General features: G+C 33.4%; 2 protein-coding genes across 2 annotated transcripts in view; both read left to right on the forward strand.

The window, feature by feature from the left end:
- Positions 1 to 3,011: 3,011 nt before the first annotated feature.
- Positions 3,012 to 9,415, forward strand: LOC108371036 (Cytochrome P450 12b2). The gene is made up of 6 exons (XM_017626523.1): positions 3,012 to 3,125; positions 6,701 to 6,836; positions 7,195 to 7,441; positions 7,526 to 7,642; positions 7,721 to 8,147; positions 8,204 to 9,415. The coding sequence occupies exons 1-6, from the start codon at positions 3,012 to 3,014 to the stop codon at positions 8,816 to 8,818; spliced, it is 1,656 nt and encodes a 551-aa protein (XP_017482012.1). The 3' UTR covers positions 8,819 to 9,415.
- Positions 9,416 to 12,753: 3,338 nt separating this feature from the next.
- LOC108371038 (probable cytochrome P450 12b2, mitochondrial) overlaps positions 12,754 to 17,963 on the forward strand; it is a 6,914-nt gene continuing 1,704 nt past the window's right edge. The window contains exons 1-4 of the mRNA XM_017626525.1: positions 12,754 to 13,179; positions 15,020 to 15,128; positions 15,197 to 15,443; positions 15,530 to 15,646. Coding sequence (XP_017482014.1) covers positions 13,060 to 13,179; positions 15,020 to 15,128; positions 15,197 to 15,443; positions 15,530 to 15,646 — 593 coding nt within the window. The 5' untranslated portion in view covers positions 12,754 to 13,059. The remainder of the gene's footprint in view (positions 13,180 to 15,019; positions 15,129 to 15,196; positions 15,444 to 15,529; positions 15,647 to 17,963) is intronic.

Consider the following 17,963-nt stretch of genomic DNA (forward strand, 5'->3'; position numbering starts at 1 on the left):
CCTGTTATTCTCTTTTAGTGAGCGCATTTTGCTTACGCTCTGGTATTTTGACACTTTTCAGATTTTAGTCCAAAAAGATAAGGAATGAACCTATTATTTATGTGGCATTTTTGGTACATGCACGGTTTTTCTTCTTCGGTCAAAAAATGACATTTTCAACTAAAATTAGAATTTTGTTCTTAACTATTTTGTTGCAATAAAATGAAAAATAGTGAAAATTGTGATAGCTGTTGCAATTTGTTCGCCACCGAAATTAGAATTTTCAAGTAGTGGATGAAAATTGGAAAATCCGCATCTATTGTACTTACGTATTTATGTTTTTAACATTTTTTATAGTTTTAAAATATTTTTTTATATTTAATTTTTATATGATAAAAAATATTTTATTTTTTTTTTATGATGAGTTTCTTTTATCAAAAAAACCGTGTAGTTGTTTCAAAAACATTTTTTCAAATCATGATGCAAGTATTTAAAGGTAAAACCGTTCGCTCAATTCGTCGGCCCTGATTTATTTTTTGAAGTTTATCTGCTTTATAAAACTGAAAGTTTCAGAGCAACTCAAATACCAAATAAAAGTAAAACAAAAAATAAATAAATGAAAATATTAAATTTTGCTTTATTTGAGACTGAAATGTGAGCGATTGAAAATTAGAAAACATTTTTGTTATGTTAGCTGCCTCTCAGCGGTTTTACCTTTAATTTTTTATAGTAGTATTAGTATTAATATAGCTTTTGAGTTTTTTGAATGATTACACTGGATCACAAATTTGGATTTTGTTTTTGTTCTCCAAGCACCACTATCCAATTTTTTATGTAGAATCGCTCGCTGATATCGAAAATCGAGTTAGTTTTTTTTCGTATAGATACATTTTCGAGATATTTGCAATTTACCTTTATTCAGCTTAAAAAAAAAAGAGTGGTTGCACTTAATCACATATATCTTACGAACCAATTGAATAATCGGAATACGAGATACGGCAATGAAAGCAAATAAAATTCTCCATAAAAAGTATACACTTCACATTTCGATAGCCCTCATAGTTTCTGATGTTGCCATCTCTGTGCTCTCTACGCACATATACTAAGGAAGGGGCAATGAAAAGGCAACCTTTTTGAAGTGAAACTTCTTTAGCGGCGGTTGGTTGGGTGGGAGTTAAGAGCGAAATACACCACACAAGCGGTTTGACAAACCAAGCGAAATTTCCCTTTGCTTCAAGCCATTTGTGCTGTGTATGGGGGTGTTTGAAGGTTTGACGGCGGTTTGTCAAACCTTCAAACACCCCCATACACAGCACAAATGGCTTGAAGCAAAGGGAAATTTCGCTTGGTTTGTCAAACCGCTTGTGTGGTGTATTTCGCTCTTAAATTGGCAAATTCAGCGGAAATTGCACATGGAAATGGTGCAACGGAAATGATGCAACGGAAATGATGCAATGGAAATGGTGTAACGGAAATGGTTGGGGCTGAAACAAGTACTTCTTGTGTGTATGCATATGGTATGAACTCAACAAAAACTTGTTAATAAAAAGTTAGAGGATAACACTTAGAAATAACAATACAATAATGAAAGTAAAGGTGAGTACGTACATACATAAAGAAAATTATAAAGGCAAAGGTAAAAATAAAAACAAAAACAAAAACCAAAACAAAGATGTGTAAAGATATAGGCAAAATTGAAGACTCAATCTGGGAACTATTTTGGGATTTTAGAGATTTTCGAGATTCTCGAGACTTATCGATTAAATAATCTATATTTTTATCGGTTTTGTTATCGATATTTATCGATTTTCTTATCGATATTTATTGATTTTGTTATCGATACTTATCGATTTTGTTATCGATATTCATCGATTTTGTTATCGATAATTATCGATTCTTATCGATTTTGTTCTCGATATTTATCGACTTTGTTAGCGATTTTTACCGATTTTGTTATTGATTTTGTTATCGTTTTGTTATCGATATTTATCGATTTGTTATCGATATTTATCGATTTTGGTATTGATATTTATCGATTTTGTTATCGATATTTATCGAATTGGTTATCGATATTTATCGATTTTGTTATCGATATTTATCGATTTTGTGATCGATCTTTATCGATTTTGTTACCGATCTTTATCAATTTTGTTACCGATTTTGTTATCGATATAAATTGATTTTGTTATCGATATTTATCGATTTTGTTATCGATATTTTTATTGATTTTCTAATCGATTTAGCTACCAATGGTATTGCCGATGTTGCTATTGAAATTTTTATTGAATTTGTCATCGATTTTGTTATCGATATTTTGATGGACGTTATAATCGATTTTGTTATCGATAGAGTATGAAGATAAAAATGAAGATAATGGAAAAACAGAATAACATGAACGTTATTAAAACGAACAGTGGTAGAGGTAGGGATCTACATTGATAGAAAAAAAGGGAAAGAATATAACTTCAAGCAAAAGCAGATGAGTGTATGTATAGATAGATTAGTAACGTAAGTTTCACTTCTACAGTGTGGCCCAGGCGCATTTACTTTTTTTTTTTTTTTTTGAGAAAAGAAAACACCATTAGTTTATTTGTTTAAGATCAAGAGTTACGTTGAAGTCTAGTTTATGTTTTAGCAGTTAAAGTAATTTTTGTTTTAATTATAATTTTTTCCTTCTTGAATTAAAATTTTTTTCCAGTGTAATGCACTTATGTTTTATGCCTTATCTGACCATTGCATTTTGGCAAAATATTTTACAATATTTATTCTTATTAAAAAAGTAACCTACGCCTTATTATTATTTAAATACAGACAACATATATGGCTGAATATTCAGTAACGTTGCTGGTTTCAACGACTTTTGAGCTGCATCAATTGTGATTTCCATTCTTCTACATATTTATACTTAGGTACATATTTTCGGCACGTGCATACCTACTTAGTACCTATGTATATGCATAAATAAAGAAATATTCTGCAAAAAAAAAAATAAAAAACTGAATATCAAAAACGTAAAACGACATCAAAACAAAATGTGGCAAAAAATACGCGCAGTGAAGCAAACCGGGCAAACATACGCCAGCCTAACAAATTTGAGCTTTGCCGGCTTTCGGGCACAACAAGTGCGCACAAATTATTCGAACGCGGTGAGTGGCGAACAGAATTTATGGTATACCAAATATTGATAAATTGATAAAAAAAAATAAATGCATGTTTATATGATGTTAATAGTAAAGTACCAGATGATTTCATTACCTTGATTCCTATATTGGTGCTAGTTGGTCAAAGAAAGATTTTTCCGAGTACATACAAACGTAAATACTTACATATGTATGTATATTGGTGTATGTATGTATATTGTATACAAGAGTAAAGAGATACCCTGTAGTAAAAAGTCAAAGCAGTCGGTAAAAATAACAGTTCATTAACTGGTATAAGCTAATGTGGCGGCCTACAAGTTGAATTGTAAAAGCCAAAATTAAAATGCAATTATATTAATTGCTTTTCTCATAAATGTTTGCTGTGGCAACGTACAGTGGTGCAAACGCAAGAAGTGCTACACGTAAAAATTTTGCGGATACATTTTTTTTTTATTGAAAGTTAAATAAAATCATAAGAGGTTTAAGGAACTACTTTGATTTTTTTTTGTTTTTATAGTTATTTTAAATAAAGTTAAAAAAAAAATCTGCGCTTGACTCCTAGGCGTTAATTGTTAAATGTCTTATACTTTACATAATTTCTAAGATAGAGAAAGATTTTCTAAAGTCATTTTCCTATATATTTTTTACAATTTGTTTTGATATACAATATGAGTTGATCGAAAAATAAAAAAAGTTGTATGATCAATTTTTTTTAATAAAACCGTTATCAACAAAAAAAAAATTTATTAAAAAAAAGTAATCCTTTAACCTCTTTAGTATCTAATTATCCTTCAACTGAAAAAAAAATCTGTCAAGAATTGTAGGCTGCGGACCTTTTTGATTAGTAAATTTAAAATTTTGATCCACTGTGCGTCTCGTGAAAATTACCGCTTTTGGTTCTAGATTGCAGGTTGGAATCTTCTTGGAGGTGTTCAATGTAAACTAATGGGAATTATTTCAATTTAATTATAGATCAAACTAGTTTTGTTAAAAAAGAAAATCCTAACTAAAACTATAAAAATTAAAAAAAAATATATAAATTAAAAAGGTTTTTAAGTAATAAAATTTAAAAATTACAATAAAAAACATAAATAAAAAATTCGCGGATTCGACCTAGAAATGGGCACGGGGCTAAATATTCAATCGCGATAACGCCCATCCCGAAATTCAGTTTTTAAGTCCCGAACCTGCTATAAGGAAAGATCTGGCATCGATTTTTTTTTGCTTTATTTCATTCACGCGGGTCCCGATATTCCGCACCCATCTCTAATTCGAACCTCGAAACTATCTCAAAGCGACACGCGACTGTTGGAGCGGTGCGAGCAAAATGACATACTTATTCCTTTCACGAGTAATTAATCGGCCGACTATCCCGCCAACTGGTATGATGCTACTAGTATGTCCACTGGCAGGTGCTGAGGAAGGAAGTCGATTTATTTGAGTTGAAAACAAACGGGTAATATTCTATTGCACAACCAGAAGCTTCCCGCAGGGTATGTACAAACATTCGAGCTGGTGAATAAACAATATATATATGTATGTATGTATATTTATCTACATATGATGAACCGGGTGCATTGAACCAAGCAAGCAGAATTATTGCCTTTATTTCGCTTGATTATAATTAAGCTTCTACAATCTTTATTTACAAATGGTACACGGAAGGGAATGAAAATAATTCAATAAAGCGAAAGTAAATGCAAGTGTCAGTGTAAATAAAAAAAAGGAAATAAATAATTTCTTCAGGCGACTTTGGTCAGCTCCATAGGCATACTTGCATACATACATATGTATGTATATATGTTGGCAGCAGCATATTTTCTTCAAAAAAAAGTGTGCATATCTGCAATTTCTCTTGTCTGCAATTTGTGTGCCAATGAGAAATGTAACCCTGTTTTCACCATTTGATTTTAAATGAGATTCTCATCTAAGTATTTTCTCGTTTACGTCTTGCAATACTATGTATATGAGAGTCACTAAATGCAATCAGCTTGAGATCAAGCATTGCAGAACTTTATTCCCAATACATTACTGCTGTCTCAAACAGGTAGCAACTAGAGATGGGCACGGGTCTAAATATTTAATCCCGATCCCGCCCATCCCGAAATTCGATTTTTAAGTCCCGAACCCGCCCATTCCGACGTTTTTCATGAATTATACCGCGGGTCCCGTGGGTCCCCGATATCTATCTCTAAAACTGGCTACAAACGGACAAAAAATTTAAACGATCGGTTGAGATTTGAACGTGTGTGGCGAGGTTTGCAAACCGATCGAAGGTTGACAAAAATGTTCATGTCTTTCCAATTAATTTTAAGTAATAAAAATAATAACGAAACATCTGGCATCTTCCGATTATATTGTTTTGCTTTGCTGTTCGTTTCCGTCTCGATAAAATATTAAAAGTGCATATTTTAAACATCGTTTTGTCGGGAAAGGATTTTGGTTCCGTCGCGCCCGCCATATTTTAACAGATCTTCCCGATACCGCCCATCCCGGCCAATTTTAAATCAGTACCGTGGGGCCCGCGAGTCCCGCTATCCCGCCCCATCTCTAGTAGCAACCTACAATGTTCACCTATGTGAATAAAGTAAGTCTAAGGAAAAGTCCTAAATATCTGTGAGTTTTTAATTTCCTCAAGTTTTCTTGACTTGCCTTTTTGAATTCTCTCAATACGCTTTTCTAAGGATCTGCTTGTCCAATTTTCCACAACAGTATCTGTAAACTCATAGCTAGGAAGCATTCCGATCCTACTGGCCTCGACGGTTAGCTACTGTTTACCTTGCCAACCTGTGATCCTCATCGTTACACTTATGCGTTTATGGGCCGGAACCCACCTTATGTTCGTCAGTTTTTAATCAATATTTGTACAAAATTCGAATCTGAATCAGAATGATGTTTTCAAAAGTTGTCTGGTGCCATACCGCACTATAAAGATTAGACCCTGTAGGTATATTTGTATATTTGATAAGAAATAATTGTCTGCTACTAACTTTACATAGAGGATTTGCAAGTTTGAACGTGGGTATGATTAATCCCATACATTTGAATGTATCGCAAGAGGGGTGTCAGACGAATGAGGTTTATAAAAATTGCAATTTGAACATATTTTGAAGAGGATTGCCACCTGCTTTAATAAATGGGTTAAAAAGGCTTTGTTTCCTAATTACATGTAGTAGGGTTGCCACCTGTTTGAAAAGTTAAATTAACTTAATTCATCAGTTAATTGAAATAAGTGTCCCATTGTCGGAAAAAAGAGATAGGGACGGGTTTAGTTTTAAAATACTTTTGAACAAGGTTCCCATATGTTTTAAATTTGGATTTAGTAAAATCGCACACAAATTATATGAAATATTCAAATATGAGTATCAAGGGGTAGAGTTTGAAGAAAGCTTAAGTCATAAAATGTTCCTGACTAGGGGTGCCACCTAATCGAACATTTATATCTATGTAATTATGACTAAATATTTAAATACAAATATAAAAACATTCTAGGATCTGTAAGTATTTGTAAAAACTAGACAAATTTTATATCTTTGGTTTTAGAGAGTATTTAATATCAACAAAATGTCATATTTTTATAGACCAAACAACAACTCAATGAACTCATAGATTACAATGCACCAGAACGCACTGATCCCGAATGGGTGAATGCGAAGGAATGTGAAACAATACCTGGACCATCCAAGTATGGATTCTTCTTAGCGTTTCTACCTGGAGGTAAATGTATTTTAACAATTCCTCGGAATATTTTTTTTTATGTATTTTACCGCATAACTTTGGACCACATTAAGTACTTTCTATAATTCATTTTTTAAAGGAAAGGTGTTATCTCACAGGTGGTCCAATACTAATTTGGTTTAAACCGGGTCATTGGATCATGAAGAAATTAACGATAATCCTAAGTTTTTATATGAGAATTAAAGTCGGGTTGTTTTTTTTTTCTAAAAATTACTAGTTTTGAATTATTTTCTGTTTCAGAAGGAAATCCAAGAAAATATTTTAGTTCGCTAAATTTCTAACAAAAAAAACAAATATTTTTATACTCCTAACTAAATTTCTTTATCTAATTTTTTAGGTGAATTTCACAATTTGAACTACATGGAGATGAATAAAATCTTGCGCAAAAGATATGGGGACATGTTTCTTCTGAAAGGCATATTTAGTCGACCTAGTACCGTATTCACCTATAATGCTGACGATTTTGAAACGATATATCGCAACGAAGGCATATGGCCTATACGTGAGGCATTAATGACATTCGATCATTTTCGAAAAGTCAAAAGACCGGATTTTTTCAAAGGCTGCAGTGGACTTGTAACTGAGTAAGAATTCTTTCATCATCTTCATTAAAAAGTTGCGATTTTTTCATGAGTTAAAAAAACCAAAACAACAACACTCTTTCTCAGACACGGTCGCAGCTGGGGTGACATGCGCAATAAGATTAACTCGGTCATGATGAAGTCGGCCAGCATACGCGCTGATCTACCAGAAATCGACAAAATTTCTATGGAATTTTTAGAGAGGTATGCTGAGTGCTTATTTGAAAATATTCATTAATTCAAATTCATCTGCTCTAAATTTTTAAAATTTCACTCACACAGATTTGAGTCTATACGCAATCCCATCACCGGTTTATTGAAAAATGATTTTCAAAGTGAACTGAAAATGTGGGCGTTTGAGTCGGTCACATATATTGCGTTGAATAAACGTTTGAATGCATTCAGTGCGAACGGTAGCGAAGATGCGGCAACTCTGGCAGGGAATTGTGAAGATGTTTTCAATCTGAGTTTTGTTTTGGACATGACGCCATCTTTGTGGAAATATTTTGAAACTCCTGGTTTTAAGAAATTAATGCGCGCCTACAACAGCGTTACGGAAATCACATTCAAATACATAGACGAGACTATGAGACGCATCGAAGCGGAAGGTAAAACGGAGGCGAATAGCGTTCTAGAGAAGTTACTGCGTATCGATAAGCATTTAGCTGTTTTGATGGCCATAGATACATTGAACGCCGGCATGGACACTGTTTGCATAAGTAGATTTAATAGCTGGTTAATATATTTTAATGCATTTACTTTCAGACTGCATCTTCATTTATCACGATTCTGTATCATTTAGCGCGTAATCCTGACAAGCAGGCGGCACTACGTCGTGAGCTAATCAGTATAATGCCCGATCCAAAAACTCCGCTAACAGCCGAAAATACCAAAAACATGCCATATTTGCGTGCATGCATCAAGGAAGGGCTACGCATCACCCCCATCGCGCCGGGTAATCTGCGCACGATGCCCAAAGATTTGGTGCTCTCCGGTTATCGTATTCCACGCGGTACTTCGGTTCACATTGGCAATATGGCACTGTGTAACAGCGAAAAGCACTATCCACGTTATAAGGAATTCATACCTGAGCGCTGGCTGAAAGCGAGCGAGGACGCTTGTCCAGAGTTGCGCAGCAGTAATCCCTTTATTTATGCCCCATTCGGATTGGGACCGCGCCAATGTGTGGGCAGGCGTGTGGCAGAAATGGAAATGGAAACTTTGTTAGCACGCCTGATACGAATGTATCAAGTAAGCTGGTCCAAACCGGAAGAAATACAGTATATTAGCAATTTAATTTTAATACCGAAGCCGCCTTTGCATTTTAGATTTATGCAACTTGAAGAGGAAGATTGCGCCATAGGTAGTTTGGCTGTGTAGGATGAAATACTTTTTTTTGTGAATTGGAATTAAGTAAATGTTAATTGTTATAACTTAAAATTGTTAGTAGGTGATCAACAAGATGTTTTTAATGTTGGAAAGTCTTAAATCCGGGATGAAAAATAACAGTTTTTGAAATTTCAATTTGTCTACTTAAAGGAATATTAATTTTAAACTTTGCAGTCTAATATAACAGTTAAAATTTTAATTGTTTTTTGCGATCAAAAAAAAAGTAGATATTTATTGGCTTCTCATCTGCTTGCCAACGAACAAAAAAGATATAAGTCGTTTGTGCAATAATATGCAAATAAACTGTTATTTTTATCGAAAGATTACAGTAAAATTTTAACCGAAAAAAATATAAGTCGAATTAAGAGATAATTTTTGTTCGAAAAAATAACGATTTTTTTTCTACTAAAAACAACACAACAGTTGCGGTCATTTTTTAATGTAAAATAACAGTTGGAATAGTTTTAGGGAATTTGCTGGATACGATAAGAGCTAGATATTGTGATGCTTATTACAATGTGTATATTAAAATTTTTAGTTGAAATAGCAGTTGCTAAAAAAAAATTTTGAAATGTATATATTTTTTTAAATTAATTTAAATAAACTTTCACATTCAAACTTTTTCTCCTTAAATTTGTATATTTTCTAATTACCATTCAGCGACTATTTTCGACTTGTTAACGTTCATACTAAAATCTGTTTTATAAGTAGATACCTTCGTCCTTTAAAAAACTTAATATTTTCAAAACTGAACGTACATGGTCTTTTTGGACTGAAATACTCTGAACCCTCCGAATGTGTTTGTGCGGGGCTATCGTATTCTNTAACGATTTTTTTTCTACTAAAAACAACACAACAGTTGCGGTCATTTTTTAATGTAAAATAACAGTTGGAATAGTTTTAGGGAATTTGCTGGATACGATAAGAGCTAGATATTGTGATGCTTATTACAATGTGTATATTAAAATTTTTAGTTGAAATAGCAGTTGCTAAAAAAAAATTTTGAAATGTATATATTTTTTTAAATTAATTTAAATAAACTTTCACATTCAAACTTTTTCTCCTTAAATTTGTATATTTTCTAATTACCATTCAGCGACTATTTTCGACTTGTTAACGTTCATACTAAAATCTGTTTTATAAGTAGATACCTTCGTCCTTTAAAAAACTTAATATTTTCAAAACTGAAAGTACTTTGTCTTTTCATACTCAAATACTCTGAACCCTCCGAATGTGTTTTTGCGGGGCTGTCGTATTTGAAAGATGGATAAGATACAAGCATGTGTGAACCATAAAAAGTATACAACGACTACAGAATGGCAGGAAGTGGGTAACAAAAACCGGTTAATCCGCAAATCACTGAAACTATTTTTGAAATGAAACTTCTTTAAGGCGGTTGGTTGGTTGGGAGTAAATTGGCAAATTCAACGGAAATGGCACACGGAAATGGCACATGGTTGGGGCTGAAACAAGTGCTTCTTGATTGTATGCACATAATACTAATTTAACAAAAACTTGCTAATAAAAGGTTAAATAATAACACTTTTAGAAATACTAATACAAGAAAGACTAGGTGACTACGTACATAGATAAAGGCAAAGGTAAAAATAAAAACAAAAACAAAGATGAGTAAAGATAAAGGCAAAAATGAAGACCAAGGTAAATTTGAACACTTTACTTACATACGGGTATATACGGGCAATGGTGAAGAGGAATATGTAGATGAAGAAAATGATAAACATAAAAGTAAAGACAAAGAGGAGGATAAGGATACCGATAAAAGTAAAGATGAAGATAGGGTACAGATTAAAATAAAGGTAATTAAAGAGAAAAGAATATAGAGAGAGACACAGAGGCTCAATCTGGGAACTATTTGGGGATTTGAGAGATTTTCGGGATTCTCGGGACCTATCGATAAAATAATCGATATTTTTATCAGTTTTGTTATCGAAAATTTTATCGATATTCTTATCAATTTTGCTATCGATATTTTTGGAACTTACAGATATAATAATCGATATTTTTGTCGATTTTGTTATCGCTATTTTTATCGTTTTTGTAATCCATATTTTTAGCTATTTTTTAGCAATATTTTTTATCGATTATGTTGTCGATATTTTTATCGATTTTGTTATCGATATTTATCAATTTTGTTATCGACATTTATTGGTTTTGTTATCGATATTTACTGATTTTGTTATCTATATTTATCGATTTTGTTATCGATATTAATCGATTTTGTTATCGGTATTTATCGATTATCTGATTGATATTTATCGATTTGTTTATCGAAATTTACCGATTTTTATCGATATTTATCTATTTTGTTATCGATATTTATCGATTTTGCTATCGAAATTTTTATCGGTTTTGTTATCGATATTTTATTTGATGTTACTATCGATTTTGTTATCGATAGAGTATAAAGATAAAAATGAAGATAAAGGAAAACAGAATAACATAAATGTAACGAACAGGGGTTGGGTAGGAATGTACATAGATAGAAAAAAAAATATATCCTTAAGCAAAAGCAGATGTATATACATATGTATATTGGTTATGAGACAAAATAGATATGTATGTAACGCAAGTTTCACTTCTCCAGTGTGGCCCATGCGCACTTACTTTTTTTTATTTAAAGTGAATGATTAATAAAACAAAATAAATCTATCATTTGTCTAATAGTGCAGTCAATATAGAAATGGTTTGTTATGTGGCAATTAGTCTTCGCTGGAAGAAACTTATTCAAAAATGTTCAGAAAATTCCTGAAAAAAACATATCGAAATGTCAAAAAGGTCGAGATGTTTCGCTAATATTGTCAATTAGTTAAATAAAATTATAGTTTAAAAACTAAAACCTTCCTATTATAATTGCCATTCGTACTGTCATCAGGTATGTAACTTGAGAATAGAAATCGCTGCATCTTTTAGGCGCATCAATATTACATAGTTACATCCCGAGCTAATAAAAGGAAGGTAAAAAGGATGAAATTTTCGAGGTTAACGCCAAAAAGACGTTCAGTACTTGTGTTATATAAGCCCTATCGGGAAAATAAAAATATCAGAATATAGAGCAGAACGAACCGTTTATTTGCAATCAATTTCTGAAGAAAATAAAATTTTATTTATTATTTTTTGATAAATAATTTAAAAAATTATGGAAACATATTTCATAGTGATGAAATTTTATATCTCCAGTACTCTACCATGAACACTTCCAGAGATATGCAGTATGAAAAATTCGGTTTGTATGGGAGATGCCACGCCCCTTTCATTTAACGGTATGAAATATAATTTACGACGTATTCTCATACCTACCAAGATATACACAAAAAAATGCATACACTTGGAGTTTGCTATTACCGAAATGCGACCGCTATTACACAAAAACATTTATTGATTATTATTTTTTTTGAGTTCTTTGGAAACTTGGCTCGAACCCAGGCCCTGCGGAATGCTATCGCACACTGCTAACCACTACACGACAGCGGCCGCCGAGAGAGTTAACGACCGGATAAATATTCGAAAGTTGTTCAGAAATTTCGGTCCTTCGCCGACGGTTTCAAGACCGGTGCGAGCTGATGTGAATATCAGAAAGGTGACAGATGTACAGAGTCCCCTTTACCATTCTGCTGAATGGTAATTTTGACGAAATTGTGAAGAAAGCGAATACCCCGATCGTTGATGACGAAATCATTGTTCCGTTCTATAACCAAGACGAAATAAGAATAAGTCTAAAAAATTATACAGCTGCTAGTTCTGAAAGAATCCGAGCTCAGCTCTTCAAATTTGTATGGCGGCAGGGAGCTGGCATTGTTGCCGATAGTCTCAAAATTCACTCTTAAAGATTCATGCAGGCGCTCTTACGTTCAGATACAAAGTAAAGAATTCACTGCCAAAAAAATGTATTGTGCAGCAATTTAATGCACTCACAATCCTTCATTTCTCATTCTGTTTCTCCATTATGCCCAGTTTACTTTCTTTAGTTATGTATATACATACATATGTACTAAGTATACAACTTTTACTTAAGGTTTTACGCTGAATGCCGCAAGAGTTCAGTGTGGCTGGTACCACCGGCAGACGCGCATCAATTTAGCTGAACATCGTTTTGCAGTGCCGACGAACAATACAAGGCGTGTGCGCGATACACAACTGATCTAAAAAAAAAGGGAAAAACGAGCAAAATATTTTAAATAAATATTTTTATAAATAGAACGAAATAAAAAAAAATGTTCTTTTGTCCTTTACATCGTTACCTGCAGCCGCTTATTGGCGTGCCATCAAAGTATCTTTCACCTCGCTTGTACGCACGGCCGCTGACTACAAGCAGCGCTACGCTGGCGCAACAGGTAAGAACTTGATCGCAAATGTACTTAACGGTTATGCAAAAAACTGGAATATGGACAATGCAGAAATACATATTTACAAACATTAGGGCGGGTATATTTGTGTGGGAGATTTTTTCGACTATGTTGTTAGGGTGTACAAATACTCTACTTTAAATAAAAAAGAAGCATGCTAATAAGGGTGTTTTTGTTATGAAGAATCCATTCCTAGAGCCATCTTTTCTTTTTAAACATCCGCCAAAGGACGCAACATAACTATTTTTTCAAGCTGCAGTCGGTAGCATAATGCGTGTGAGCGATAAACGGCAGTAAAAGTGAAATTGTTATTCTTAATACCATAGAGTCGTATCATTATCAGAAGATAAGTGACTTAATAAATACTAGTATTTAGAATAAAAATTGAAATTGAAATAGAAATAAGTCTATTAAATTTTAGTTTCACACGAAAAAAAAACAAATAATTTAAGAAAACCGAACCGACTCGTATGCAAATTTAGGATTACCGTTAGTTTTTTCGTGATCCAATGCCCGGAACTAACAAGTTATAGAAAACAGTTAACGTGGTCCAAAGTTAACCAGTATCATAAATAAAATAATATTCCGACGAATTGATAACCTCCTATTTTTTTAGAGGTCGGTTCAAAATCCAGGAAAAGTATAAGCATATCGTTCATTTACTTCAGTCGGTTTCTCTCGAATTTTTTTTTTCTAGTTATGACTCTTTTGAAGTAAATGAGCGATATGTATTTACATTCAATTTTATTTATTTTATGTTGAAAAATAAGAAAATGTAAACATGTTTCACTGCTTTGCGCCTTCTTCAAACACTGCTTTGCGAAACTACAGCTTAATAAATCGTTGAAAAGATACCCACCCTAATGTGAATCTTATCAGCTGGTAAAGAACGTGCAACTGTGGACGGATTTTGTGAGTTTCCGCACATTCTCATTAATGGTTGAGCAGTAGGTGCATTGAACTTGTTTGGGGTATTCGCAAAATTGCATGATAAAGTAATAATTGTTTTTTTAAGAATTACTATAAATAAATATCTTTGTGTGTTTTAATACATATAACAACACAAACCTGTTTGCCGAATACAGATAAAGTAGACGTTTATGATCAGCTTACTCATTAAACGTGGTTTGCTATGCAAATAAAGGCGGTCTGGTTTCTTAAGAGGTATGTATGCACATTAGGGTAGTCCTTAAAAAATCAAATGAACGATTTTTATAAGTCTCACCCCCTCAATCGGTAATACCACGATCACAGATATCACATATACTTGTACATTTTGGTTCCGATTGGAGCTGGTTAAGGTGTGTCGCACAGGGGACAAATTTCTGATTCCTCTATAGGGACTAAAAAATTTAAATTAATTTTTTTTTGCATCTAATATGCAAAATCGTTACTACCATAGTCGAAGATATCACATATAAATTTTGGTCCCGATTGGAGTTATTTAAGACGTGTTGCAAAGGGGGACTAAAGTTGTATAAATTTTTGGTATTAGCTGAAAAAATTAATTTCAATTTTTTGAGTCTCCATAGAGTCTCTTCGACTATAGTAGCATCGACGTAGGGGTTGAGGCTTAGAAAATCTGATGTAAAAATTTGCTTCCTACAATTAAGGACCACCCTAATGTGCATATCCCTTGTCTTCTCATTGGTTCATAGACACAGATACGATGTATGTACATATGTACATTTTACCAGGGGTGCTCAACAAATTTAACGTACTTAGCCAAACGAGAGCAACTTCAATATGAGTTACCACAGTAATCGAAGTGAATTTAACTCATTCATGTTAAATATCTGCGCTTATTCATGCTTACTTTTTTTCTTAGAACCTATTGGCAGATACAACCTACGAAGAGGAGTGGGCAAGCGCAAAGGAATATAACGAAATACCTGGACCAACAAGTATTGGATTAATGATGGACTTTTTACCAGGCGGTACGATAATAGTCAAAAGCAAATTATAAAGTAATTACGAACATTTTAATTGTGTGTGTTTTTTTTAGGAGAACTTTATGGCGCAAATTTTTTGAAATTGTATGCAACAATGCGCAAACGCTATGGTGACCTGTTTGTGTTTCGCGGCTCTTTCGGTCGCGCAGATTTAGTATGCACTTATAATCCAATTGATTTCGAAAAAGTATATAGAACTGAAGGAGTTTGGCCTGTACGGGATGGTGTAGGAAGCTTTAAACACTATCGGAAGGTAGAGAATCCAAAAGCATATGGTGGCACATTGGGATTGGTGGCAGAGTGAGTAGTATTGAACTAAAATGCAAATTAGTCGAATAAGGATAACATTTTGATGCTGCAAACTTTATCACCACTTATGTATGTAGGCAAGGTGAAGGTTGGTTCAATATACGCCAGAAGGTAAATCCAATCTTGATGAAGGTACAAAATATGCGTGAAGCATTGCCGGAAATCGATCGTATTGCAATGGAGTTGGTGGAAAAGTATGTTATGTGCTATATTTACGGGGCAATTCTGGCTAAGATAGTTGTCACCGGCTCTCAAAAAAAAACTTGTATTTCGGCCCGCTGAATCCGAATCTGTAGTCCGTTTGACTGGCACACCTTCAAACTTTCGAGAAAATTGCAAAAAAAAAAAATTGCCAAAAACTCGCAATTAACTCGAAATTTTGGGGTTGTATGAGTTAAACGGAACTTGGATTCGATTCAGCGAGTCAAAAATGTCGGTAGGTGGCTCTGGTTAACAGCATGCACCATTTTTTTGGTGCCGGCGTATTTGAAGGACAGCGGGCAAGATAGTTTGAGAGATCTTATTTATTCCGGCACGAAAGTCTTACAAAAAAGCTGCATTACCAACTTTCGTGATGAAAAGCTCTTTTGGCAGAATATACAGTGACGAGCAAAACTGTAACATGGAGTAACACCTTTTCTTTCAGCTGTCGCTATTTTTATTGGTACATCTTTGCTTCCTCTGTCATAACGATTTGAAGTCAATTCAACAACATTAAAGAAACCAGCAGACAAAAATGTAAATTAAGGCATATGTTACAGTTTTGCACTCATGTATTTTTAATAACTTTTTGACAATTTTCACAAAAAAAAAGAATTATTAACACAATGTTCGGTATGGTTTTGCTTTATTTAGTTTCTGGTTGCAATTTGGCATACCTAATGTGCATGTCTGTAAAAATTCTGGAGGTATAGCCTCCCATATATCCTTGGTTTGCTTTCACAGCTCACGTACTCCATTGGACGGACTTGGATACTTAGTAAGATGCGCTTTTAGTTGATTTCGCAAATTCTCGATGAGATTCATGTCCTCGGATTGTGGAGGTCATTTCAAATTAGCAAATTTCTGCTTTTGTTCCAGTCTTTGCGAACATGTGCAGTGTGTTTTGGTTGCTTTTTCAGCAGAAACTCTAATTTTTTCGACTACATCTTGCAAATTTTGTTGAAATATGAACAGATACTATTCCTTACGCATAATACGTACAAACGGATCAACAACATTTTTGAAATACAACCCCAAACTAATATTGACCGACCACTGTGATTCACAGTTTGCCTTACATGATGCGCTTAGGCTAATTTGGGCCTTTGTTCCAATACCATGCCCGGCCATCTGCTTAAAAGCTATTAATTTAGTCTTGTCAGACCACATAAGCCTCAATTAAATCTTAAAAATGTGTTTTTTATTGCGTTATGTAAGGCCTAACATATCCCAATAGGCAACGGTCCGGTTTTTGTGCGATGCAGCAAAACGCTGCCACACTCGCACATGTATTTTGATCAAATTTGCTTTTTTCTTCGTTTATGATACATTTTGCTCAATTTGGCAATTTTTCGCCTCACTATCTACTGATTTGCATTCAATTTTAATACCTTAAGCGCTTCTGTAGTAGTGCCTGCAGCGCTACTTGCTACTAAGTTCTCAAGATATCGGACTGAAATATATTTTGACAGACTTCCTTTGTCCTTAGTAACACTTTAGGCTATATTTTTTCTCAGTCTTAACATTTTCATGTGGCAAACTCCACAATTTTTTGCCACTTTCCCTGCGGTCCCGCCTTTCCGCAGTAAACCTATTATTTACATTTATGCTTCCTGATTAACCATATTATTTATTGGTGATCACTTCTTGAATAAATTACAATACAGAAAAAAGTCATCTGACTTCCAACTAAGCAAAAGATAACTGTAAAATGCAAAACTGAGAATGAGTGCAAAACTGTAACATTTGCCTTAACTTTCATTTTTGTCTCCAGGTTTTTTTATTGTTGTTGGATTGACCTTAAATCGTTATGAGAGCGGGAGTAGGGGTGTACCAATAAGAATATAGAACAAAAGTGTGAAAGTCGTTAGAACTATGAAAGATAGCGGTGGCTGAAATAAAAAGTGTTACATCATGTTACAGTTTTGCTCGTCACTGTACCTGAGCATGTCCCAAATAAAAAAGGCGGATTTTAATTGAATTTTCTTTTAATTTTAAAATTTTATTGTTTTAGAAGAGAAAACTATATATTTTTTTAATTTGATTTACTAAAATTTTTTTCTTTAATTAAATTTTTTAAATTCGATTGTGTTAAACAAATTTTTTTTTTAATTTCGTTGAATATTTATAAGCTCTTTATTTTATAATTTATTTTATTACTTTTTATTTAATTTTCCTTTCACTTTGCGATTTTATTGTTAGAAACTAGGGCTGTGCGATTATTCGATTACTCGAGCAAGTTGGTTAATCAATTATTCGGTTAATCAATTACTCGAGTAATCAAGATTTTGATTACTCAAAACGATGATT

Source organism: Rhagoletis zephyria, unplaced genomic scaffold (assembly GCF_001687245.7).
Source record: "Rhagoletis zephyria isolate East Lansing unplaced genomic scaffold, Rhagoletis_zephyria_1.1 Rzeph_scaffold_04657, whole genome shotgun sequence".
NCBI classification, from domain to species: domain Eukaryota; kingdom Metazoa; phylum Arthropoda; class Insecta; order Diptera; family Tephritidae; genus Rhagoletis; species Rhagoletis zephyria.

Excerpts from the sequence above, each read along its gene's own strand:
- LOC108371036 (XM_017626523.1), top strand. The coding sequence starts at position 3,012 with ATGTGGCAAAAAATACGCGCAGTGAAGCAAACCGGGCAAACATACGCC. Across the intron at positions 7,442-7,525 it reads TGCAGTGGACTTGTAACTGA|ACACGGTCGCAGCTGGGGTG; the intron begins GTAAGAATTCTT and ends ACTCTTTCTCAG. Across the intron at positions 7,643-7,720 it reads TCTATGGAATTTTTAGAGAG|ATTTGAGTCTATACGCAATC; the intron begins GTATGCTGAGTG and ends TCACTCACACAG.